This window comes from Narcine bancroftii, chromosome 5 (assembly GCF_036971445.1).
Source record: "Narcine bancroftii isolate sNarBan1 chromosome 5, sNarBan1.hap1, whole genome shotgun sequence".
NCBI classification, from domain to species: Eukaryota; Metazoa; Chordata; class Chondrichthyes; order Torpediniformes; family Narcinidae; genus Narcine; species Narcine bancroftii.
Window position 1 is genome coordinate 203,389,191 of NC_091473.1, and position 27,240 is coordinate 203,416,430.

Here is a 27,240-nt window from a genome sequence, read left to right on the forward strand (position 1 = left end):
GTGGAAAAGCATGTTGGACAGGTTCCAAGAGCAGTGGGTCTGAACACAGGTGAGCTGAACAGTAATTTTTATTTACATACATAGGGAAAGCACACCCACACACACACACCCTCCCACACCCACATGCACACAGACACACATAGCCATACACACAGACACCCCCCCCCCCCCACAGACACACACACACACACTTGATGGATTGTACGACATACTCGCTTCATCAGATGTAACAGCTACCCGGTACTCGCAACCACCTGCGAAGAGATAGCTTTACAATCAAGAAATAAAATACGATGCCCATGACACACAGTAAATGACTGGAGAGGCTGAGACTGAGTCCCTGATCTACAGGCTTTTATTCACAATGGACAAGAACCTCGTCCTGTGCCGCGACGCAGGCTTTCCGGGGAAGGGTCAGGGTGATGGAGGCTTTAGAAAGAGGGAAGGGCTGCAGGTACAGTCACAGGACGGGGCAGAGCCAGGTATCAGGAAATCCGAAATACAATATAGTTCAGCAGTTCACCACAGCCCACCACACCATGCAGGCACGACTCTTAACTAAACTAGGGACAGTGATTTCTGGACACACAATGACTACAGCTCCCAACCCCCTTTACCTGCACACACCTCACCAACCTGGACTGGAGCTGGGGTTCGTCCCAGAAGAGAAAGAGGCAGGTAGTCCACACGGGATGGGCTTTATGGTGGCATCAGCTGGAGAACCCGGCCCAGGCATCGATGAGGTGCTTTTTTAAACTTTAGAAACATAGAAGATGGGAGCAGGAATAGGTCATTCGGCCCTTCGAGCCTGCTCCGCCATTCAATGAGATCATGGCTGATCTTAAAGTTCAGTACCCCGTCCCCGCCTTCTTTCCATAACCCCCAATTCCCTTATACTGAGGAAATATATCTAATTCCCTCTTAAAAACATACAATAGTAACATTTTAAATATACAATATATTAAACTTTCTCACACAAAAAAAAACAAAACAGTCCCCCCCCCCCTTCCATACATACAGATCCGTTGACCATCAGAGCTTACATATATTTGAAGTATATAGAATACAGTTGGGGAAACTATGTTTTTTTTGTATAATAGTTACTTTTATACCATTTTTTTGTTCCTATTACTGTATCTGGGCCCCTATGTGGTCCAGGTCCGGCTGCCAGACCTTTACAAAAGTGTCATATTTATTCTTTACATAAGATGTGATTCTTTTTGACCCATAGGTATCCAGCTGTTCATTTCCGTGGCCCATCGGACTATAAGTCGAGGGGAGTTGGACATTTTTTCGAAACCGCCAGTGTCAATTTTATAAACGAGATTTGATATTTGGTCAATTTGTCGCTTCTTTCCACAGATCGATGAGATGATTAAAGTGGCCGGCGTGCGCTGACCTGTGGGCGAGGCTTGACCTTGATCGGCAGGTAAGGTTCCCGCTGGAGACGCACGTGATCCTTCATATCACACAGTCAGATGGTGCCAAACTTGAAGTGCACGCGGGAGTGGATGTGGCAATGGGCCCATTACTGTCACGTGATGCTATATTGAGATGTAACACGCATGAAGTTCTTAAACTTTTGTCTACCGTAAGGAAGACGCTTTTGAGAGTGGAAGGACATGTTTGTGTACAGGATCTACCAAGGCAATGAGTGCTGAAAACAGGATGGGGTGGAGCCGGTGGAATGAAGAAAGTGAATGCTCGCAGTCTATTTCCCACAGCAAACAACTCTAGGAAAGGAAAGGCGAGAAGGGAGAGATTTAAGAGGGTCTAGTTTTTCACCCAGAGGGCGACTGCCTGTGTTTTTCCCACACCCTGATGAAACGTTGGTTGTACAGCTTTGGCTCCAATGGGTGCCGTAGGACCTCCTGACTTTCTCCAGCGCTTTTCAGTATCGACTTACGTTGATGACGCTCATGCCATGTGGATGTCGTGCCTGGATGGACTGTTCGGTGTCGCTCCTCTGATTTTCCAGCAGCCTTATTTTGACAGTGCAGGAGGCCATGGGCAGACGTGTCGGCCTGGGAATGGCGTGTGAGATTAAAATGGTTGGCCCCTGCTCTGCGTCTGTCACAGATTCCACCTGCATCACCCCAGTGTCCAGCAGAGCTGTTCACTCTTGGCCAGAAGCATTCAAGATTCAATTTATTGACCTTACCTGCTGTAAGGCAGACAGATTCGCCATTGGCAGATATTGCCAGAAGCGCCCTCTTACAGTTGGAGAAAGAGAAGCAAATGAGAGTCGCCCTCCCGCCCGGAGTAATCAAGTGTCTGTAGATTCATCTCCAGCAATCCTGCAGCCTCCACGGCCACACAGAGCCCAGCCCCAGATCCAAACCTCCGAGACGGTCAGGAACCCTTCAGCGCCCTTGGCACCTCTTTGCATCCCGGTTCCGATACCTGGTACCCGTTCAGCCAGTCTCCCGCAGTCCATAGCCTGGTGCAGGTCCCCTAACCACGGCATCCAGCCTCCGTGGGTTCCTCGCCCGGGGTCACCAACAGCCCACCGCCTGAGTGGTCGCTTCAGCCATAGGTCCGCCGCCACGGTCAGCGTCCTGTGAGTCGTCTCCTCTGCTTCTCCATCTCAGACTCCATTTTCTGGTGCCCCTCTGCTTCCCCGGAGTCCGCAACCCTGCCGGTCATCGGCGCCGCCATCTTGGGCGCAGACCCGGCGAACGTGGGATTTAAAATGAAAACGACCATCGGCTCCTTCAACGGGCAACTCAAAGCCTGCACGGAGCTGACGGCAGTCGGACTGACCCCACGGGAGCACGGTCTCCGCTCCCCGCTCTCCCTGGGTCCTGTCATCAGCAATGCTGTGACAGCAGCTCCGGCGTTGCCGCCATTTTCTTTCATCCCGCCCAGGAGCCGACGAGACCGCAGACGATGGAGAGCCTTAAAGCGCGAGATTCGATCCGAGCGGCACCAATCGAAAGCAAGGGCTTTCCATTGCAGTCCGGTACCCAATTGATCGCAATCTGACATTTAAAAAAACAGAAAATGATCAGGAAAACAAAATAAAAAGTTTGTTTTGGGTCTGCCACCCTTTATCAGAATGATCGACTGCCAAGATGAAACGAGGGGGGTTGTTCCGAACCGTGCGGAACGAGCAGCAGGAGACAATGAACCAGACAGTGTTTAATTTTAAAACACTAATTTTATTTCGAACTCTTAAACTCTCCTTAACACTAAATCTATACCCAACTATGCATGTGTATGTTGATGCCCAGAATTAATCATGAACTGATGGGAAGACTGGAGTTGTGGCTGCGACAGACTCACAAATTCTCCTTGCGTTGCCTTTGAAGAAATGTCCATCCACACGAGCCATGGTCACAACTCTCCTGGTCAACACTCGAACTGGGCGGCCTCCACGGAGCTTCCAAGACCCTGGAACCGGTCCCTCCAAGTGACTTTCACTGTAAGTCACACTTAAATGAAGCCTCTTGTTTCCCAAAAGACCCTCCTGGCACAGGTCAACTCATCGAAAAGGCCCAGTCATTCCCAGAGCCGGCTTTGCTCGGAATTCCACAGAAATGGTTGGCCACAAGTGCTGCTTCAAGCAGCTGTTTTCTCTTCAGCCTTCAGCATGGTTCCCCCTACGAAAATCACAATGGGTTAGGGACCCGAACCCTAATAGTCCTCCTGTCTATACTATCCCCATCTGTGATCATCCCACTTGACTAAAATGGGAGCTTGTGATAGTATGAATGGTGTAATAAGGAATCTATGGGATTGCACAACATCGAGGGCCTGTACTGTGCTGTAGGTTTCTGTGTCCCACGTATATTTAATAAAGGCTGCCAGGTTTGAGACTTGCTGTCACCTTCTGAAAGGCAGTGAGGGGTTGATGTACTGTGACCCGCATGCTCCGTGATCCCGTGCTAATTCCAGCTTCTCATAATATCTTGACCTTTTGTTTGTGATTCCAAAGTGCGTCACCTCGCCCTTACCCACACTGAAATATATTTGTTGGTTTAAGCATGGACGTCTGCAGACGCTGGAGCCGAGGTCACAGGCCAGGACATCACAGGCAAAAACCCCTCCCCACCCTTGAGAACATCTACAGGGAAACGCTGCCATCGGAGGGCAGCATCATCAAAAACCCTCACCACTCAGATGACACTCTGTTCTGGCTGCTGCCATCAGGAGAGAGGTGTAGGGGCCACAAGACTCTCACCCCCAGGTTCAGGAACAGCCGCTACCCCTCCACCACCAGACTCCTCAATAACAAACTCAATCAGAGACTCATTTAAGGACTCTGACTTGTGCACTTTATTGATTTTATTTTGTTCTCTCTGTATTGCAGTCAGTTTATTTCACCCAGTTATTTGTTATCTGCTTACAGTTCTTTATATGTACAGTGTTTTTACAATACCAATAAGTGGTAATTCTGCCTGGCCCACAGGAAAAGGAATCTCAGGGTTGTACGTGATGTCATGTATGTACTCTGACAATAAATCGGAAATTGTTACAAACCTTGCTAAAAGTAAAAGAAACGGTCTGCGATTTCTTTTACAATATTCCCGCTGTAGGTCATGGGTTTTAAAGCATCATGCAAGTTAATTTTTAACTGCAATCTTTGCTAATTTATTTTTAAACCACAATGCACAAGCATGTTGGAAAAAGTCAGCAGGTCATCCAGCGTCCACAGGAAGTAAAGGCTACCCAACGCTTCAACCCTCTGCCCTTTGTCAAGTACAGGTTGAAAAGATCCAAAATACAAAACTTTTTTCATTCTTGGCTCCCATAAGGTGACAAGAGTTCAGGAATCCTGATCAGAGAACGGGACATAGTTCATTATAGAGTGTAGATCAGTGGTTTTCAAACTGCCCCCTCCTAAACTCGAGTTCTTCCTTGAGTAATCCCTCCGCCGCAAGTGCTCTGTGATTGGTAAGGAATTACTTAAGGTGGTATGTGAGTGGGGAGGGGTGTTGCTTTTTGAAAACCACTGGTGTAGTTGCATATGTAAATATTTGTAATGTAATGCGAATGCATGTATCTGAGTGAATGAGTGCATTTTTTAAATGGTGTTCCAAAATCCAAAACACTTCTGGTCCCAATCATTTTGGATAAGGGGTACTCAATAGGCAGATACTGGAATAAATAGGTGAGGGAGGGGGAGGAGGGTGGAATGGGCAGCAGGAGAAGCACAGGCCAACAGGCAAGAGATCATAGGTAGATACAGGGTGGGAGGGCAGAAGAGAAAAGCTGAGATGTGATGCTCTAAGAGGGCAGGGAATGGGGTGGGGAGCTGGGGACAGTGGGAGGGGAGAAGGGGGTTTAACAGTGGCATTAATGCCGTCAGGTTGGAGGGTGCCCGAACAGAATACAAAGCGGCCTCAGTTTGGCAGTAAACTAGGTTATGGACAGACATGTGGTTGTGGCATTGCAATGAGGAATTGAAATGGTTGGCCACTGGGAGGTCCAAGCTATTGTGGTGGACAGAGCGAAGATGCCTTCTCCCAAGTCTGTGTCCAATCTCCTCGATGTAGCTTTTCTCCAGCACGTTTGCATCTCGCACTCGACCCCAGCATCTGCCGTATGTTGTTTCACGCTAACTTTTACTACTCTCCTTTAGATCTCTCCACAAGGCCAGGAGTGGACTTCCAGAACAGGTAATATCTTGATTATTTCTTGTCTGGGTGTGGGAGAGACTATTTTGAGTCCCTCCCAGCTTGTACACTAATAGGTTGTGAACTTCTGCAGCGAGTTATCCTCAGAAATATGAGGCTGGACAGACTATTTCGCGACCTCCTCTCAGCCCAGTGCTGGGGGTCAAGGGCAAAGGTGGCTTTTTCCCAGCTTGCCCTTTAACCTTGAGCTTCAGAACATAGAACATTACTGCACTGTACAGGCCATTTGGCCAACTATGCTGTGCTGACCTATGGTCAATCTACTCCACAACAATCTAATTTTGACTGACCTCTCACCTATAGCCCTCTAATTCTCTTACATCCATGTGCCAATGTAAGAGTCTTTACAGTGCCGGCGATACTGACCAGGGTTCAAATCCCATGCTGTCTGTAAGGTGTTTGTACGTTCTCCCTGCGTCTGAATGGATTTTCTCTGGGGGCTCCAGTTTCCTCCCACAGTTCAAAATGTACTGGGGATGTAGGGCCAAAATGGCCTGTTTCAGTGCTGTATGTCTAAATTTAAAATCTAAAAACCTTTTGGTAGCTAAGCATCAAAATCGGGAGAGATAAAATTTACAAGGATGTGTTTAAGACCATGCTGATTTAATTCCTGTACATGCACAATACAAGTGAAAATCCACTTCAGAGTGAACTACAGCTGACATATGGCAGTTTAGTCCTGGATGCAGCAATCAACTCAGCTGAGAGCAGAACCCAACGCCAGCTGTCACACATGCACCCGCTGGTGCGTCATGAGGTTGGAAGACTGGGCGAAGCCCTTCCCGCACACGGAGCAGGTGAAGGGCCTCTCTCCAGTGTGAAGTCGCTGGTGGATCAGCAGGCTGGAATGCTGGGTGAAGCCCTTCCCGCACTCGGGGCAGATGAAGGGCCTCTCCCCGGTATGGATCCTCTGGTGCCTCAGCAGGTTGCCGACCAGCTTGAAGCCTTTCCCGCACACAGAGCAGGTGAAGGGCCTCTCGCCGGTGTGGACCCGCTGGTGGGTCAGCAGGTCCGACGTCTGGGTGAAGCCCTTGCAACAAAGGGAGCAGGTGAAGGGCCTCTCCCTGGTGTGAACCCGATGGTGCCTCACCAGCTCCGCTGAGCTTTTAAAGCCGTCCGCACACTCAGAGCACTTGAAAGGCTTCTCCCCAGTGTGGATCAGCTGGTGTGTACGGAGGGGGGATGAGTGCGTGAAGCCCTTCCCACACACGAGGCAGGTGAAGGGCCTCTCCCCGGTGTGGACCCGCTGGTGGGTCTGGAGGTGGGAGGATTGGGTGAACCCCTTCCCGCACACAGAGCAGATGAAGGGCCTCTCCCCGGTGTGGGTGCGCCGATGAGTTTCCAGCTGGTATGGGTAGCTGAACCCCTTCCCGCAGTCGTCACACTTGCAGGGTTTCTCTACACCACGCCTTTCCCTGGGCTCCTCCAGGATGAACGGTCAGTCAAAGTCCAAAGCACAACACAACATGGCCACTCTCCCTTCCTGCCACAATATCCCCTCTGGGCACACAGCCAGCTACATCAACTGGGTGTATCCCTTCCTCCCACACACTTCCGATCGAGGGACCCTCATGAGAGTGCCCCGCTCCCTCTCGCAGCTTCGACATGCACATGGAGCTCGATGTCCTCAAACATTTCTCCTCCCGTGCTCCAAGGTCCAAGATAATTTTGCCCTTGGTCTATCAGTTCTCAGTGTGAGGCAGAGTTTCAGCTTGACATCTGTAAGTCCATTACCCTGCCAAACAAGTTCACAAGGGATCAGTGTGAGAAATAAAGCAGAGTATTTCCTATTTCTATGGAATAATAAATTCAGATAGTTAAAAACCATTCTCTTCTTTCAAGGCCTAAAATGTACCCAGATTTTCATTCTACTGATTATGGCAGGATTCATTTCACCTCTGATGCTTCACGCAATGGCTTCCCTGTGTCATTCAGAGACATCTCAGCACCCTGTGTGACTGACTGTATCTGCCCTCTCTCCCTGTGTGTCTGACCGTATCTGCCCTCACTCCACGTGAGACTGACCGTATCCGCCCTCACTCCACGTGAGACTGACCGTATCTGCCCTCTCTCCCCACAGCTCCCCGTGAGACTGACCGTATCTGCCCTCTCTCCCCACAGCTCCCCGTATGACTGACCATATCTGCCTTCTCCCCACAGCTCCCCGAGACTGACCGCATCTACCCTCTCTCCCCACAGCTCTACGTGAGACTGACTGTATCTGGCCTCTCTCCCCAAAGTTCCCCATGTGACTGACCGTATCTGCCCTCTCTCCTCACAGCTCAGTGTGACTGACTGTATCTGCCCTCTCCCACAGCTCCGTATGACTGACCATATCTGCCCTCTTTCCACGTGTGACTGATCGTATCTGCTCTCTCCCACAGCTCACTGTGTGACTGACCGTATCTGCCCTCTCCCTGTGTGAATGTCCGTATCTCCCTCTCCCACAGCTGTGTGACTGACCGTATCTGCCCTCTCTCCCCGTGTGACTGATCGTATCTGCCCTCTCTCCTCACAGCTCCATGTGACTGACTGTATCTGCCCACTCCCACAGCACCGTGTGACTGACCGTATCTGTCCTCTTTCCACGTGTGACTGTCCGTATCTGCCCTCTCTCCCCGTGCGACTGTCCGTATCTCCCTCTCCCACAGCTCCGTGTGTCTGACAGTATCTGCCCTCTCTCCCCACTGATCCCCATGTGATTGACCGGATCTGCCCTCTCTCCCCACTGATGCCCGTGACTGACCATATCTACCCTCTCTACCCTGATCCCCATGTGACATCGTATCTGCCCTCTCTCCTCACAGCTCCATGTGACTGACTGTATCTGCCCTCTCCCACAGCTCTGTGTGTCTGACCGTATCTGCCCGCTCTCCCCACTGATCCCCGTGTGACTGACAGGATCTGCCCTCTCTCCCCTGATTCCCGTGTGATTGACCGGATCTGCCCTCTCTCCCCACTGATGCCCGTGACTGACCATATCTGCCCTCTCTACCCTGATCCCCATGTGACTGATCGTATCTGCCCTCTCTCCTCACAGCTCCATGTGACTGACTGTATCTGTCCTCTCCCACAGCTCTATGTGTCTGACCGTATCTGTCCTCTCTCCCCACTGATCCCCATGTGTTTGACTGGATCTACCCGCTCTCCCCACTGATCCCCGTGTGACTGACGGGATCTGCCCTCTCTCCCCACTGATCCCCATATGACTGACCGGATTTGCCCTCTCTCCCCACTGATGCCCGTGTGACTGACCATATCTGTCCTCTCTCCCCTGATCCCCATGTGACTGATCGTATCTGCCCTCTCTCCTCACAGCTCCATGTGACTGACTGTATTTGCCCTCTCCCACAGCTCCGTGTGACTGACCGGATCTGCCCGCTCTCCCCACTTATCCCCGTGTGACTGACAGGATCTGCCCTCTCTCCACACTGATCCCCGTGTGACTGACTGGATCTGTCCTCTCTCCCCACTGATTCCCGTGTGACTGACAGGATCTGCCCGCTCTCCCCACTTATCCCCGTGTGACTGACAGGATCTGCCCGCTCTCCCCACTTATCCCCGTGTGACTGACAGGATCTGCCCTCTCTCCACACTGATCCCCGTGTGACTGACTGGATCTGTCCTCTCTTCCCACTGATTCCCGTGTGACTGACAGGATCTGCCCGCTCTCCCCACTTATCCCCGTGTGACTGACAGGATCTGTCCTCTCTCCCCTGATCCCCATGTGACTGATCGTATCTGCTCTCTCCCTTCACAGCTCCATGTGACTGACTGTATTTGCCCTCTCCCACAGCTCCGTGTGACTGACCGGATCTGCCCGCTCTCCCCACTTATCCCCGTGTGACTGACCGGATCTGCCCTCTCTCCCCACTGATCCCCGTGTGACTGACCGGATCTGCACCTCCCTCTCGTGGTCACTCGAGGGGACTCTCTCCGCTGCGCCATCTATCGGTCACCCGCGTCAGTGATGGACAACGCGATTGCGCGAGAAGCCGGACTCTCGTCTCCCCCCATGACGGACAGCGCGCCGAAACAAGCGACCAGCTACCCCGGATGCAGCCGGAGTGCCTCTCACTTCCATCGCCAGGTTTTGGCGGCTGCTGGGATTTTGCGGTGCTTCTCCTCGCTCAACCACAGCTCCCGAGGTTTATCCGTGAACAACATCCCTCACCTGCTCCACTCACCTCCACAGAAGCCGGCGTCGGAGCGAATGCTTCCGGCTGTGCTCGTCCTGCACCGGCGCAGTCCGCCTCCCGCTTTGGATAGGACCCTTTCTGTAGCCCCATTGCATTGTGGGTTGCTGCCTCTGCCATTATACCCCGATGGCGGGCCATCCGACTGATAATCATTTTTCTTCCTTCTTCATTGGAATACAAAGCTGTTCATTTTGATCACGTTGCCACATTGTCCAATCCAGTAGCCCATGATGTACCCGGGTGTAGGTTAATTGGGTGCAAACTGGGCGGCACAGATTCATGGGCCGAAACAGCAAATTTCCGAACTGGATGTCTAAATATCCTGAATATGCCAGAAACATTCCACCATGTCAGCTGGAGGTTTTAATAACAATAAGTTTAATGTCAAGAAATTCTTACTTGCCACAAACAGGTACATTTTGGAAAAAAAGAGAACAGAATTACAGACATTAAACTACCCCTGTATGGAAAAAGACAATAGATATAAAAAATAGATAGATATTTATCCTCCTTGCAGAGTGTCTCACTCTGTGAGCTGCTCTACAAATGGTGCCACCATTTTCCCTGTCATAATTTGTCCCGATAGGCCTACTGATTTGTCCCGGGTCCACTCATGTTTCTCACCAATTGAGGCCTGTGGTGCTTGAATCATGTCCAGCAGAGGTACCTCTTTTCCATCTACCAACACTGCTTGATTTGCCCAAGGCCAGTTATCAAATCTCTCAGCTGGTTTGTGTGGCCTTGTTGGCATGGACAAGTGCCTCATGTGCACTGCACATTTTTACCTCTGCCAATTTGGATGGTAGTTTCATAGCCTCAAGCAATTTGTTAATTTCATGTGCATTTCTTGCAGGGATTCCTCCTGAAGTGAGGTACCCTCTCAGAGCCCAAACCTTACCCCAGTTTTGATCTAACCCCCAGATGTACATGGAATCAGTATAGATATTGGCTGTCTGCCCTTCACACTGTTTGCAAGCCTGGAGTTCAACATGTTGTACCCTGTTTTCCAGAGTTAAATAATTTTCTTCAACAATTCACTAGTCCCAGGGTTCTGTAGTTCAGTTGGATCCATCTTTCCTTGATCAATAAAATAGTAATTATCTCTTTCATCACCTTGTGGTATGACTATTTCACCAGTGATGTACGTGACTGGGAACACACTGGGGCCTCATTTCTGTGAGGGGCACTGGATAAAGTGGCGAGTCTTTGTCTTCCTTACGATAGACAAAGGAAATTAAAGAATGTCTTATAAATGTAGTATTATGTGACAATAATGAAACCTTTACCTTTACATTGCAGCAAAAAATATCAGTTCTTTCACCGTCATCCAAATGAGAGAATCGCCCATTAAAACTCGAACGGTTACATAGGAACATAGGAAGTAGGAACAGGAGTAGGCCAAAAATGGCCCATCAAGCCTGCTCCGCCATTCAATAAGATCATGGCTGATCTAATTTATGACCTAACTCCACCTACCTGCCTTCTCCCCATATCCCCTAATTCCTCTATCATGTAAAAATTTATCTAACCGAATTTTAAATATGTTTAATGAAGCAGCCTCAACCACTTCCCTGGATAGAGAATTCCAAACATTCACTACTCTCTGGGAAAAACTATTTTTCCTTATCTCTATCCTAAATCTACTCCCCCGGATCTTGAGACTGTGCCCTCTCGTTTTAGTTTCCCCGGCCAGCTCAAAAAACCTTCCTACATCTATCCTATCCATACCCTTCATAATCCTATATGTTTCTATAAGATCTCCTCTCATTCTTCTGAACTCGAGCAAATCCACTACAGAGCACTAACCCTATTGGCATGACTCTGAATATGAAGGCAAATAACTCAGCTTACCTTTTCTCCTTGCCTGCTTTCGCCGAAGCTGAGCTGCTCCTCGCTGGCCGCTCCCTCCCCTTTCACTCCTTTTATTGGCCCCTTGACCAATTAACCCCGTCACCTTCACACAAGCTCCTCCTCTGACTCACAGCCCGACTCTCTCCAAGCTCCTACTCCGACTCCCAGCCGAACCAAGTAGGCCTAAGACCCGGTAAGCCCCCGACTTTAATAGCTTACCTTCTCGTCACTTTCACCAAGCTCCTCCTCCGACTCACAGCCCAACTCTCTCCAAGCTCATCCTCCGACTCCCAGCCGAACCAAGTAGTGGTTACCACAACGCCTTTACTAAGCCAGTGACTGGGACTGGGGTTTGAATCCCATGCCGTCCGTAAGGAGTTTGCACATTCTCACCCCCCTGTGTCTGCGTGAGTTTCCCCTGGGGTCTCCTGTTTCCTCCCACCATTCAAAACATACCGGGGGGGGAGGGGTTGTAGGTTAATGGGGTGTAAATTGGGCAGCACGGGCTGAAATGGCCTGTAACCCCAGCTGTATGTTTAAATTTAAATGTAAAATATTTTTGAACACTACAGCACATGACAGGCCCTTCAGCCCTCGATGTTGTGCTGACCCATATATTCCTTAAAAAAGAACTAAACCCTCCCCACCCCGTAACCCTCTATTTTTCTTCCATCTATCTGTCTGGCTAGGAGTCCCTTAAATGCCCCTAATGTTTCAGCCTCCACCACCATCCCCAGCAAGGGATTCCAGGCCCCCACAACTCTCCACTAAAACAATTTACCCCTGAGGACTCCCCTAAACTTCAATCCCTTCACTTTGTACTCGCGTTCTCTGGTATCTGTAATTCCTGCTCTGGCTATCTATGACTCTCATAATCTTGCTGACCTCTTTCATGTCTCCTCTCATCTTTTTAGGCTCCAAAAAGAAAAGTCCCAGCTCTGCTAACTTTGCCTCATAAGACTTGTTTTCCAATCCAGGTAAAACCCTGGTAAATTTCCTCTGAACCCTCTCTGTAGCCTCTGCATCCCTTTCTATAATGAGGTGACCAGAAATGAATGGTGTGGTCTCACCAGAGATTTGTAGAGTTGCAACATGACCTCTCAACTCTTGAACTCAATTCTTTGAGTTGTTGAGGAGAGTTAGACAACATCCTTGTGAAGTTGTCACCTCCTCCACTCCACCTCTGCTACCCGCCCGATCACCCACCCCGTTTTCTGAGGCCGTACTGCTTGTTCTCCTCTTGCCCTCCTGCCTGCCCTCCGCACCCCCCCCCCCCCGTAGGTGCCCCCGCCTCCCGCTGCTCAACATGTCTTCCAGCTTGGTCACAGGTGATGACATTGTGACCTCACGATGAAGCTATCCTGCGATCTTTAAGGCACAGTTCTCCGAAATCTGCCCCGAATCACTCCTCAGACCTCGAATCAAATTGATTTCACCCGTGGTAGTCTCACCACCAAACTTCAAAACACTGCACATCTCAAAGGATTTTCACTATCACTATGGTGACCCTTCCTTTAACAAAACCACACCCTCTGACAGAAAAGGTTTGAATTCTTCCTAATTCTACTGGCAGCAGTTTCAATCCATTTAAAAAAAAAACTTCCATGTGCTTCATCTCTTCGAAAACCGGCATCTGGTGCTGCCTCCTTTTCCTTCTTTATCTTTAACACAAGACAATTTGTTACCACATGACCAAATTTCTTGCAATAGTGGCAAAGGGGGCCTGAAGGCTTTTCCCGTTCTGGCTTCCATTCTTCTTTACCCTTAGCACTACTCCCTGCTCTGTTTTCTAACTTGCATGGATATGCCACATTACCCCACTTGGCACAAATTGAATCTTATGGATTAAAGCCTACTCATCTGCCAGTTTAGATGATTCCTGGCAAGTTTCCACTCTCTTTTCATCCAAATAAACATTTACGTCACCCGGAACGCATCTTTTATTCTCCTCGACTAAGACTAGCTCACGTAGACTGTCATACTCCCCATTTATTGTTCTTGATGTTTACCAGTGGTCAAAGCACACTACCTTATCATAGGAAAAATTCATATAATGGAGGTTTACAAGATTATGAGAGGCCAGGGATAGGAGACACCAGAGGACATGAGTACAATGTGAAGGGAATGAAGTTTAGAGGAAATCACGGGTGAGTTTAGGAATAATCAAAACAGGACATACATAGTAAATGGGAGGGCACTGAGGGATGCAGTGGAGCAGAATGATCTAGGAATAAAGGTGCATCATTCCCTGAAGGTAGAATCTCATGTGGATAGGGTGGTGAAGAAGGCTTTTAGTATGCTGGCCTTTATAAATCAATGCATAGAATACAAGAGTTGGGTGATGTTGAGACTGTTCAAGGCATTGGTGAGGCCAAATTTAGAGTACCATGTGCAGTTCTGGTCACTGAATTATAGGAAGGATATCAACAAGATAGAGCAGGGGTGTCAAACATAAATTCACGGAGGGCCAAAATTAAAAACTTGGACTAAGTCGAGGGCCGAACTAAATATTTATTGAAAATTTTCAACAACATCTGCATGTTTTCTCTTCTTTCAACATATGTAATGTTGAAAGTTTTGGATAAACTCTTTCCAGAAGCATTAACAAATGAGAAATAAAATATTCAATAAATAATATTTCTCTATAGAGGATTTGTCAAATGTTGCTAGTGTGCTGTCGAATAGTAAAATCTGAGGGCTATTGAGAATGTGGGAGAATAACATGATTCCTGAAACAATCAAATGGGTGACTGATTGTGGGCATGAACTCTAGCAGGGTTATTTGCCATGCCCTTTTTCCATTGGTACAGATATCCTTTGATTTACACACTTTTCAAGTTTTATGCCTAATGAGCTTGTATCCAGGTGCAGGACCATTTTTAACCAGGAATATATTTATCACTGTGTCATGAAACTATTGGAAGATCGTTTTATCCTGAGATTAAAGTTCATAATACTTACTCAGGCCTGTGTGCGGGAGGACGGGGTTTGCGGGCGATCGGGTTGGACAACGACAGTGCGGAGGCATCGGCTCTCGCTGCAGGGCGGCATCTCGGCGGATCAGCAGCCCCGTCACCATGAGTCGCAGGTCGGCCTGCGGCAGGGAGGGGGAGTGGGCAACGGTCCTGGCGAGGTCAGGCCCCCCCTGAGTTTCTGCCGGACCCCCCTTGACCTGCTGAGTTTCTCCTGGACCCCCCTTGACCTGCTGAGTTTCTGCTGGACCCCTCTTAACCTGCTGAGTTTCTCACGGACCTCCCTTGACCTGCTGAGTTTCTCCCGGACCCCCCTTGACCTGCTGAGTTTCTCCCGGACCCCCTCCCCTCGACCTTCTGAGTTTCTCCCGGACCCCTCTCCCTTGACCTGTTGAGTTTCTCTCGGAACCCCCTTTAACCTGCTGAGTTTCTCCCGGATCCCCCTTTGACCTGCTGAGTTTCTCCCGGACCCCCTTTGACCTGCTGAATTTCTCCCTTCTGGTGTTTTTACGAGAACCACAGACTTTCGCTCATACATTGATGAGGGAGATCAAGGGCCAAACATTGTCAGGTACCTCTCTGCTGGATAAAGGATACGGTTTAACCCGCTGAGTTTCTCCAGTGTTGGGTTTTCACGAGGTAGAGTCAAAGGGCCGAAGGGCCTGTTTCTGATCTGTAATGTTCTACGGACCCTGCTCTTCTTTCCGTGCCGGTGTCCCAGGACCTTTCCAGGGCAGTCTCCGCGCTCAGGACCGCGCTGGGATCCCGGTCAGCGGTGGAGGAGCAGGTGAGCGCGGCTAATCCCGAACCGGCCCACGCCACTCCCGAGATTGGCGGGGGGGGGGGTTTCACCCTACATGCCCGACCAGCCTCGCTCTCCACATGTACTCCGGGCACCCGCCACTGGTCCAGTGGGAAGGCACAGGGCGCCCCCATCGCCCAGCGGGAAGCCCCAATCTTCCCTCCGGCGTCCCGACTCCATCTGCAGCTCCAAGAAACGCTGTGCCACTGGGGTTCCGGGCGCTGGGAAGCGGCCTTGGCTTCCCCTGACACCGGCCAGGCCACGCTGCGGTGGGGGGGTGGGCGGGGGGACACGACAGCGTGTTTATAAAACCACCCACCACTACTTTTCAAGGACCAGGATTTTTCTTTCTCTCTCTCTCACCCTGGGACACAGCAGTTACTGTGCATGCGCTATACTGGCGCGGCGGCCAGCAGGCCACCTCTAATACATTTTTTATATGATCTTGCGGGCCAAATATAATTATATTTGGCCCACGGGCCAGAGTTTGACATGTGTGAGATAGAGAGAGTGGAGAGAAGATTTACAAAAATGTTATGGGGGTTTTAGAATGTAGATTACAAAGAAATATTGAGCAGATAAGGTCTTTATTCATTGGAGCATAGAAGGTTGAGTGGGGATTTAATAGAGGTATTTAAGATTATGGGAGGGATAGATAGAGTTGATGTGGATAGGCTTTTTCTATTGAGAATAGGAGAGATTGAAACAAGAGGTCATGAGTTAAGGGCCAAAAGTTTAGAGTAACATGAGGGGAACATGAGAGTGGTGGCTGTGTGGAATGAGCTTCCAGGAAAAGTAGTGGTGGCGGAGTCAATTTTGTCATTAAAGGAAAAATTGGATGTATATGAATGGGAGGGGAATGGAGGGTTATGGGCAGGGTGCAGTTAGGTGGGACTAGAGGAGAGGACAGTTTGGTGCAGACTAGAAGGGCCAAATGGCCTGTTTCCGTGCTGTAATTGGTATGTGGTTATGATTCAGTGGAGAGTTGTGGAATGCTTTATATGAAAAATCCATAGAAATCCTCAGATTCCTAAATTTTTGTCATTCAGCCTCTGGAACCTTGAACACGGCTTCCTCTTCAGTCTCATAATGAGCTGCTTGTCGGGTTGTCAGGGTGGAGTAAGCCTGCTGGGCATTTCCTTCCATCACACTCTGTAACAGGAGGGACCAATGGCCATTTCAAACATTCAGCTACCTTTCCAAAATGCTGAAAGTATTTGTCAATCTCTGCCTCATCAAACAGAGGAACCAACGTCACCTCCCTACTGGTCCCAAACCCACCCCAACTAGCACCTTTTTTCTTCTCTCTTCCACTCTCTAATTGAAGTTCCCTTTGTCTTTCGGCTTCCTCCCCCTCAAATGTCCTTTGCCTTTCTGCAAACGTAAGTTTTTCTCATTCTCGCTCAACCTGCCGTTGTTCTCTCTCCTCTCTGCCTCTGCTAATCTAAGTTTTTCTAATTCTAGCTCATCCTGCTTTTGTTCTCACTCTCTCCTCTCTGCATCCACTAATTTAAATGTTTCTCTCTCAAACTCTAAGTTTTTCTAATTCATTTTGTTCCTCTGGTGACCACCGCTCATGGGATTCACCCTGGGAGAAATTGTGTTACCACCACCTCTCCAAACTTAATTTCTCTTACATAATAGTGCCCTATAATTTTCTGAATCTGCCATCTTCTTTGCTAGTTTTACCACTGCGTTCCAACTTTTGTGTGTTACGAGCCCAGAGGACCCCAAAACACAGCAGCAACAGATATTCACTAAGATAAATGGTTGCTTAAATATAAGTTGCTTTGAATTATCTTTAAACATGAACACAGAATTACACTTTAACTTATCTATTATTAAATTAACTAACGTAACCTAACCCCCTTCTAATTCTAAGCACACATGTATGTAATTTGTGTGTAAGTTCAGAAAAATTCTTTGGTTCACAGTCCAATCTCATTTCTAATTCCTCCAAGTTTACTGGTTGCAGGCAATTCTTAGACTGTGCACAGAATTTAACATTTATAAGTTCACCAGGCTTTGGTGCTTGGAAAGTAAATGGTTACCGCTCAGGAAGATTCTTATTGATTTTCAGAGAGAGATGTGGAAATGTGTTGTTCCAGGGCATCCACAACTGATGTACTTCCATCAGCCACTTCAGTGTCTTGCTGATGAAACTTGCTCCTTCAGGGTTCTCCAGATGATAACCTCTTTCTTTCAGGTCACCATAGAGTTCCTTTTTGTTTCCCGTATTTCAAGAGAAACATTAGACAGCCAATCCTCTCCTCTTGCATGCACCACAAGGGCTTTGACCAGGCCATCTTCCAAATGGGGCTTTCCACAAGCTTGCCAGTTGTCCTGTTCCAGTCCCAGCTGTTTCTGCCTGTAACAGTGTAGATCTGATCTCTGTCTGTCTGTCTGTCTCTCTCTGAGAGAAAGCCTGTTTGACTCTCTCTGCTTGCAAAACCACACAACCCTCTTAGAACATCTCCAGACAATCTGCGGTTCCACCAAGATCTTTCATCTGTTGCCTTTTGTAAACAATAATCCATTAGTGAAGTCTCTTGAGCACTCTCCAAACCTCTTGCAAAACCTGTGGAATCGATATGTCTACCATGGGGAAGAGCTCCAGGAGGAGTCACGTGATGGAGTAGTGGCCGGACGGTGAACTCCAGCCCTCTCCAGAAAAGTCGGAAAAAATAAAGGAAAACACAAAGGCACAAAAATAAAAATTAAAGTAAAGTGAGTATAAAGGTGGAAATAAGATGGCGACGAAAAAAGAAAAATCGAAACCAACGGTGAGAAGAGAGGAAGAGAAGACAACGGAAGAAGAAGGAGAAGGCCTTACCTGTTCGAAGAGGCCCGCAGTGGAGAGAGAAACCCGCTCCCTCAGGTCGGTATAAAGTGGACAACAAAAATGGCTCGCTGAGGCGAGTAAAAGTGCGCAACCGCGCATGCGCGAGGAGTCACGCATGCGTGCTGCGCATGCAAAAAGACACACCGACGGGAGGGGTGACCAGCTGGGGAGTCGATCTCCACAGCCGGCAATGACAACTGCAGAACACCTGCAGCAAGAGGAGAACATAGAAGACAACGAAAACAAGAAAGAAGAGAAGAAAAGGACAACAAAGAAACAACAGATGGCCAACCCAGAGGAAGAGGAAGAGTACAGTGAAATAGAAGAAGAAGGGAAAGGCAAGACAAAGTATATACTTTCTCTTATTAAAGAATACATGGAGTCATTTAAAGAATGGCAAGCGCAAGAATTTAATGATTTAAGAAGAAGAATAAACAATACAGAAGAGAAAATGAATAAAATAGATATGACCTTATCAGAAATGGGAAAAAGAATGGATAAGGTGCAAGAACGAGAAGCAGCAGTAGAAATGGAGGTAGAGGACTTAAAAAAGAAATTAGAGGAATCTAATAAAAAAGTTAAAGAGACACAAGAGCTGTTAGCTCAGAAAATAGATATAATGGAAAATTATAACAGAAGAAATAACATAAAGATAGTGGGCCTTAAGGAAGACGAAGAAGGCAAGAATATGAGAGAGTTTATAAAAGACTGGATCCCCAGGATCCTAGGATGTCCAGAACTACAGCAGGAAATGGAAATAGAAAGGGCACATAGAGCACTGGCCTTTAAACCACAACCACAACAAAAGCCAAGGTCTATTTTAGTAAAATTCCTAAGATATACTACAAGAGAAAAGGTACTGGAGAAAACAATGGAAAAAGTAAGAGAGGACAACAAGCCACTGGAGTACAAAGGGCGAAAAATCTTCATTTATTCAGATATAAGTATTGAACTCCTGAAGAAGAGAAAGGAGTTCAATACAGCAAAGGCGATTTTATGGAAGAAAGGGTATAAATTTATACTAAAGCATCCAGTGGTATTGAAAATATTTATTCCAGGACAGCAAAACAGACTATTCTCGGATCCAGAGGAAGCACGAAAATTTGCAGAACAATTACAAAATAGACTGAGAGATGAAGATGTGTAACGAGAGTACAAAAGACTGTGAACTAAAAAGACACATAAGTTTTGAGCTCCTGAAGAAGAGGAAGGAGTTCAATACAGCAAAAACGATCTTATGGAAAAAAACTATTCTCGGATCCAGAGGAAGCAAGGAAATTTGCAGAACAACTACAAAACAAGCAGAGAGATGAAGACATGTAATAAGAGTAAAAATGACCACGATTTATATGTATGTGGGTAAAGAGGTATATGTGTGTATATGTATAGTGTGCATACATGAATGTATCCGTATTTAGAGGAAAATATAGAGTATAGACAAGAATTAATAAGGGAAGGAAATGGAATAGAGGGAATAAGGAGGGAATTAAAAGAGTGACCTTTGTTACATATGAAAAGTGAAATCTTTTCTGGGGGGGGGCTGGGTGGGAAGGAGTTACGGTCACTGCAAAATCAGCTGATGCTTGCGAGTGAATTCGCAAATCCAAATGGAGAGGGGAGATGTGGTTGTCCGACAAGGGATAAAGGACAACTCAGGAGGGGAAGGGGAGATTGGGGCTAAAGAAGTTTTAAATAGGAGAATAAGGAAAATGTTTGATGTTTTAGGAATGTTGTCTTATAAAGGGTTCAAAACAAGAAAACAGAAATGGATAAGAAGGAAAGGTAATGATGGAGAAACGGAAAGGGAAGATAAACAAAGTATAAAATGGCTACGTTGAACTATATGACTTTAAATATTAATGGAATACATAACCAAATTAAAAGGAAGAAACTGCTAAATTTACTGAAAAAAAGAAAAAATTGATATAGCATTTGTGCAAGAAACACATTTAACTGAATTGGAGCACAAGAAATTAAAGAGAGACTGGGTAGGACACGTAACAGCACCATCGTATAATTCAAAAGCAAGAGGAGTAGCTATATTAATTAGTAAAAATGTGCCAATTAAAATAGAAGAGGAAATAATAGATCCAGCAGGGAGATATGTAATGATAAAATGTCAGATATATTCGGAGTTTTGGAATCTACTCAATGTATATTCACATAACGAAGAAGATCAAAAGTTTATGCAAGATATCTTTTTGAAGATAGCAGATACGCAAGGGAACATATTAATAGGAGGGGATTTCAATCTGAATTTGGATTCAAATATGGACAAAACTGGGAAAAAAATTAACAGAAAGAACAAAGTAACCAAATTTATAATTAAATCAATGGAAGAAATGCAACTTTTGGATATATGGATGAAACAACACCCAAAGGAAAAGGAATATTCATATTACTCAGCTAGACATAAAACATACTCAAGAATAGACCTATTTTTGTTATCAGCTCGTATGCAAGATAGAGTAAGAAAAACAGAATATAAAGCTAGAATACTATCGGACCATTCACCCTTAATATTGACAATAAGGTTAGAGGATATCCCTCCAAGAATGTATAGATGGAGATTTAACCCCATGTTACTTAAAAGGCAGGATTTTAGAGAATTTATTGAAAGACAAATTAAAATGTATTTTGAAATAAATACGAAATCAGTGAAAGATAAGTTTATACTATGGGATGCAATGAAAGCATTCATTAGAGGGCAAATAATAAGTTATGTAACCAAGATGAAAAAGGACTATAATCAGGAAACAGAGCAGTTGGAAAGGGAAAAGTAAATATAGAAAAAGAATTAGCAATGAAGGAAGATACAACTAAAAGAAGAGAATTGGTGGATAAAAAAATAAAATATGAAACACTACAAACATATAAGGTGGAGAAGAATATAATGAAGACAAAACAGAAATATTATGAACTAGGTGAAAAAACGCACAAAATCCTAGCATGGCAGCTTAAGACAGAACAAGCTAAGAAAATGGTATTGGCATCAAGGAAAAAAGACAACCAAATTACATATAATCCAAAAGAAATTAAGGAAAACTTTAGAGAATTTTATGAACAATTATACCGAACTGAAAATGAAGGGAAAGAAGGGAAAATAGATGAATTTCTGACTAAAATTGAACTACCAAAACTACAAATAAAGGAACAAAATAAATTAACAGAACCATTTGGAATAGTAGAAATACAAGAGATAATAAAAAAATTACCAAATAATAAGACTCCAGGAGAGGACGGATTTCCAATAGAATTCTACAAAACATTTAAAGACTTATTAATTCCGCTGCTCCTGGATGTAATTAACCAGATTGATGAAACACAAAGCTTACCAGATTCATGTAAAACAGCAATAATTACAGTAATACTAAAGCAAGGGAAAGATCCACTCACACCAGCGTCATATAGACCAATATCTTTACTTAACACAGATTATAAGATAATAGCTAAACTATTAGCAAACAGATTAGCAGGGTATGTACCGAAAATGGTAAATTTAGACCAAACTGGATTTATCAAAAAAAGACGCACAACAGACAATATTTGTAAATTTATTTACTTAATTCATGCAGTAGAAGGGAATAAAGCGCCAACAGTAGCAGTTGCTTTAGACGCAGAGAAGGCCTTTGACAGAGTAGAATGGAATTATTTGTTCAAAGTATTGCAAAAATTCAGTTTACCGGAGAAGTATATTAATTGGATTAAAGCATTATATAAGGGACCATTAGCGAAAGTGACAGTAAATGGACATGTATCAAAGCAATTTAACTTAAGCAGGTCAACACGGCAGGGATGCCCACTATCACCTTTATTGTTTGCGTTAGCTATAGAACCACTAGTAGAATTGATAAGAACAGAAAATAATATAAAAGGGATAAAAATAAAAGACAAGGAATATAAAATCAGTTTATTTGTGGATGATGTTATAGTATACTTAACAGAACCAGAACTATCAATAAAAGAATTATATAAGAAATTGAAGGAATATGGAGAAGTGTCGGGTTACAAGATCAACGTAAATAAAAGTGAAGCAATGCCTATGAATAATGCAGATTTCTCAAAATTTAAGAAGGAATCACCATTTAGATGGCAAATGCAAGCAATAAGATACCTAGGTGTACAAATAAATAAAAATCTCGGCCAACTATATAAACTCAATTATTATCCACTAATGAAAAAATTACAGGACGATTTAGAGCATTGGAAAGATTTACCACTAACACTAATAGGAAGGATAAACTGTATTAAAATGAACATTTTTCCAAGGATATTATACCTATTTCAGTCATTGCCAATACAACTGACAGAGAAATTCTTCAAGGAGTTAAAGAAAATAATAAGGAAATTTTTATGGAAAGGGGGGGAAGCCGAGTATAGCACTAGATAAATTAACAGAATGGTATAAACAAGGAGGCTTACAACTGCCAAACTTTAAAAATTATTATAGAGCCGCACAATTAAGATACCTATCAGATTTTTATCAAACAAGGGAAAAGCCAGATTGGACGAGATTAGAATTAGATAAAATAGGGGAAAAGATACCTGAACACATATTATATAAATGGGATGAAAAATTGGTACAATATAGAAGTTCTCCAGTATTACATCATCTACTCAATATTTGGAAGAAGATTCATGTAGAAAGAAATAAAACAAATTATCAATTACCAAAACTAATATTGACGCAAAACAAGTTACTCCCTTTTACAATAGATAACCTTTCCTTTAGAGAATGGGAGAAAAAAGGGATTAAAAGAATAGAAAATTGTTTTTCAGGAAATAGATTATTATCCTTTGAACAAATGAAAGATAAATACAATATAACTCAAGATACAGCGCTGGCATATTACCAATTGATATCCTACTTGAAGAATAAATTAGGAAGCAGTTTGAGTTTGCCAGAGGGAAGTAACTTTGAATATGTGATTACAGATACAATGATAATCAAAAGATTTATAACAAATATGTATATTAAACTGCAAGAAAAGGAGAATGAGGAAACAAATGGTAAAACTAAACAAAAATGGGAACAAGATTTAAATATAAAGATAAAAAAGGAAACATGGGAGAAGTTATGCTCTGGAACGATGAGAAATACAATAAATACGAGGTTACATATGATACAATATAACTGGATACACAGGCTATACATTACACCTCAAAAGTTAAATAAATGGGACTCAACAGTATCTGATAGATGTTTTCGATGTAAAAAAGAAATGGGAACAACAATTCATGCAATCTGGACATGTGAGAAAGTAGAAAAATTTTGGGAAGATCTAAATCAGATATTAAATAAAATAACAGAAAACAATATACCAAAGAATCCAGAGATCTTCGTCCTAAGTAATATAAAAAACAAAGAATTTGGAATTGATTTGGAGGATGCACAAAAAAGATTTGTTAAGATAGCTCTAGTCGTAGCAAAAAAATGTATTATGTCAACCTGGAAATTGGAAGATAATTTGAAAATACAACAATGGTATATAGAAATGAATAAATGTATTCCATTAGAAAAAATAACATATAGTTTAAGAAATAATATTGAAATATTCGAACAAATATGGGAGCCTTACATGAAACACAATAGCGAAAACCTTCCGGGGACAATCACTACCTAAGTTAACGGAAGGAAAAGGAAATGAAAAGAATGGACTCAGTGGAATTTCTGGTGTATTTTTTATTGAATGACAACATTGTCTGACTGGTTTAATGTATCCTAGATTTTGTACCTTAAATGGACAGGAGGGGGGAGGTAGGGAGGGTGGGATGGGAGGAGGGAGAGGGGGGGGGGAGAAAATGGCACTGTATATGTGTGAAAAGGAAAAAGTGTGTATCATGGTTAATGTGATTTATGGTGTGAAAAATAAAAAAATTGGGGCAGAGCTCCAGTATTTTAAAAAAGATCTGTTTTAAAGTGTTTCTATGTAACCTACTCTAACAAATCTTTCCCAATTTATCTCCCAAAAACATATCTATATACTCTGTCACATGTGTGATACTCAACAACTCTTTTGTCCCCTGCCTATCTGCAAAGGTGGGCGATCCCAAAATCTTATCAATGTCCATCACTGCTATTGTTCCACACACAAGCCTTTAATTTGGCTCAAATATAATTCTAAATCAATCAAATCGAAAATTAATTGATCAGTCAGCTCCCAATTTGGTGTGATCCTGGACGATTCCCCAATTTTGTTATGTACCCAAAAACAGCAAGACAGATTAGCCCAGATGGTGTTATATTTAAAATAATATTTTAATTATTGATAAACAACAATATAATACTTTATCTAAACTTATCTAATATAACCCCCAACTATGCGAGAATATACTAGCGTGTATGTGTGCAATAGCCTAAGCCACTACAACATAATTCTCAGAAGGCAGTTCAGTTACTGAAATTCAATGTTGATGCGTAGACTTGAAATTGATGTGACACACAGGTGTTAGATGGATGGAAAACGCAAGCATTAGATGGATGTGACACGCAGGCTTTAGCTGAATGAGATACACAGGCCTTAAATAGATGTGACACACAGGATTTCGATGAAAATAGCAGTTCATGAAGTGGGTGAAAGAGACCAGCGGTGACAGAATGTTTATAACTCCCGAAACCTTTGTTGAGGTGCTTCCAGCGAAATGTCCTTTTTAGTTGAATGCCAACCAAAACTCCCCTTTCTTTAGCACAGGGGGACATGAAGCAAGTGATGCTCACAAAGCTTCCAGAGCCCATTCCATGGGTCAGCCAAACTCAAATGACTCTCACTCTGGTCACTATCCAAGCACAGTATTTCCTCTGCCTTCAGAACCCTTTCTGTGGTTAGCCGAACAAAAATGCCCTTCCTTCTTTTGGTCACAGAGTGGTATTCTCACTCCTCTATAACAGATAGGAGGAAATCAGACAGATTGTCTATAACTGCACATGAGGCCAATCCAGCACAGTATTTCTTCCAAGAGTTGTTTGCTCCTGTGCTGCCTTCTTAAAATGGTCCTTAAGCAAAGCTGTGTACTCAGTCTTAATCTGTTGGTCACATGGTCTCTGCACCTGTGTTTTAGGGACACTGCCTTGTTTCTCCTCAAATGTATCCAATTTCAGGCTGAAGTTCTTTTGGCAGACACTCCAAAACCTGCAGGGATTTGTTAAATTTGTTCTCTTAAAGTGACAGTCCCACACAAATGAAAATTGGAACATGTAATAGATAGTCAGAGGTTACAGTGGGACATTGATAAGGTGAAAACTGGTCTGAGAAGTGGCAGATGGAGATCAACCCAGACAAGTGTGGTACTTCAATTTGGTCCATCAAATATGATCGCAGAATATTAATGGTAAGACTATTGGCAGTGTGGAGGATCAGAGGGATCTTGTGGTCCAAGTCCATAGGATGCTCAGGGTAGCTGCGCAGGTTGACTCTGTGGTTTAGAAGGTGTATTGGCCTTCATTAATGGTGGAATTGGATTTAGGAGCTGAGAGGTAATGTTGCAGCTCTATAGGACCCTGGTCAGACCCCACTTGGAGCACTGGGCTCAGTTCTGATCACCTCACCACCAGAAGGATGTGGAAGCCATAGAGAGGCTACAGATATTTACAAGGATGTTGCCCAGTTTAGGGAACAGGCCCTATGAAAACCGGTTGAGTGAACCCTGCCTTTTCCCCTTGGAGTGGTGGAGGATGAGAGGGGTGACCTGATAGAGGTGTGCAAGATGATGAGAGGCATTGATTGTGTGGATGGTCAGAGGGTTTGTCCCAGGGCTGAAATGGTTGCTACAAAGGACCGTTTAAGGTGCCAGGGAGTAGGTACAGAGGGGATGACAGGGGTAAGTATTTTACGCAGAGAGTGGTGAGTGCATGGAATGGCTGTCGGCAACGGTGGTGGAGGTGGATTCATTCGCTTTATATATACAAGCCCTTGTCTCTATCAACCCCCCTCCCCCCCCACACATAAACAAGACAACTCACTCAAACTTCAACCAACAATAACAAAACTTTAACACCAGGAAAATAAATAATAAAGAAGGGCAGGGATTGTCGCAGCTCAGTGGGCGGCCCCTGGGCCAATATTCATTCCTGACTTTCCTTGATCAGGATCAGTGGGAGGGAGAGGAAGCCACAGCAAGGAACAGGGAAACCAATCACCGTAGTGCATGTACGGCTCCAGATCTTACAAAAGGGACTGTTTGTTTCTTAGGTTATGTTATTTTCTCCAGGGGAACGTAGCTCTGCATTTCCTTGTTCTGTTGTTCAATACTAAGACTAGAGTCAGGCTTCCAAGTTGCCGCAATGCACTTCTAGGCAACTGCCAATGTGATTAACACAGATTGGATTTGAAATTTGGACAGCTTCATTGTAAGCCTTATGTCCATTATATTTCCCAGCAGGAACAACTCTGGGTCCTGTGGGAATCGCTTGTCATTAATTTTCTCCAGGATTTGGCCTAGATCTACCCAAAAGGGCCTCACCTTGATACATGACCAGCTTGTGTGCACGAACGTCCCAGTCACAACGCCACATCTGAAGCATTGGTCCGAGAGTTCCGGTTTTGACCTGTTTGTTTTCTGCGGCATTAAATACAACTGGTGCAAAACGTTATACTGGACCAGCCTGTACCTTGTATTGATGACTGTGGTCATGCTTTCCCAGCACAAATCGGACCAGGATCTCTCATCAATTGCAATGCCCATCTTTCTCTCGACCTATGAAGGCCCAGTTTGGGTCCCCCTGACTGGAACAGGCAATACATTGCCGAAATAAATTTCTTACTTTGAATCAAGGCCTCTCTGACACTGCACCAAGGTAGGGCCATACTTGGACCCAACGCGTCCCGTAGGAAAGACCTTATTTGAAGATAGCAGTGGCATGTCTGATTTGGCAAAGCATATTTATTTTTTAGCACTCAAACGACATTAATTACCCCTGCTTGTAATAGTCCTCTTG

At 45.0% G+C, this 27,240-nt stretch overlaps 2 protein-coding genes across 8 annotated transcripts in view; one reads left to right on the forward strand and one right to left on the reverse strand.

The window, feature by feature from the left end:
- The window catches only part of LOC138764594 (zinc finger protein 239-like), an 83,793-nt gene that overhangs the window by 30,749 nt on the left and 25,804 nt on the right, over positions 1-27,240 (forward strand). For 4 of the 7 annotated variants that reach the window (XR_011358215.1, XR_011358216.1, XR_011358213.1 and 1 more), the window contains one exon: positions 1,363-4,962. The gene's annotated coding sequence lies outside the window, so the exon portion shown is untranslated. Of the gene's footprint in view, positions 1-1,362; positions 4,963-5,584; positions 5,622-27,240 lie in introns of those variants that run through there. The other 3 variants (XR_011358212.1, XR_011358214.1, XR_011358218.1) reach the window with 3 other exon arrangements.
- LOC138765477 (zinc finger protein 391-like) lies at positions 6,226-7,077 on the reverse strand (the record flags this gene model as incomplete). The annotated part of the gene is made up of 1 exon (XM_069942515.1): positions 6,226-7,077. A coding segment is annotated over one exon (711 nt), but the record flags the coding sequence as incomplete, so codon positions are not given.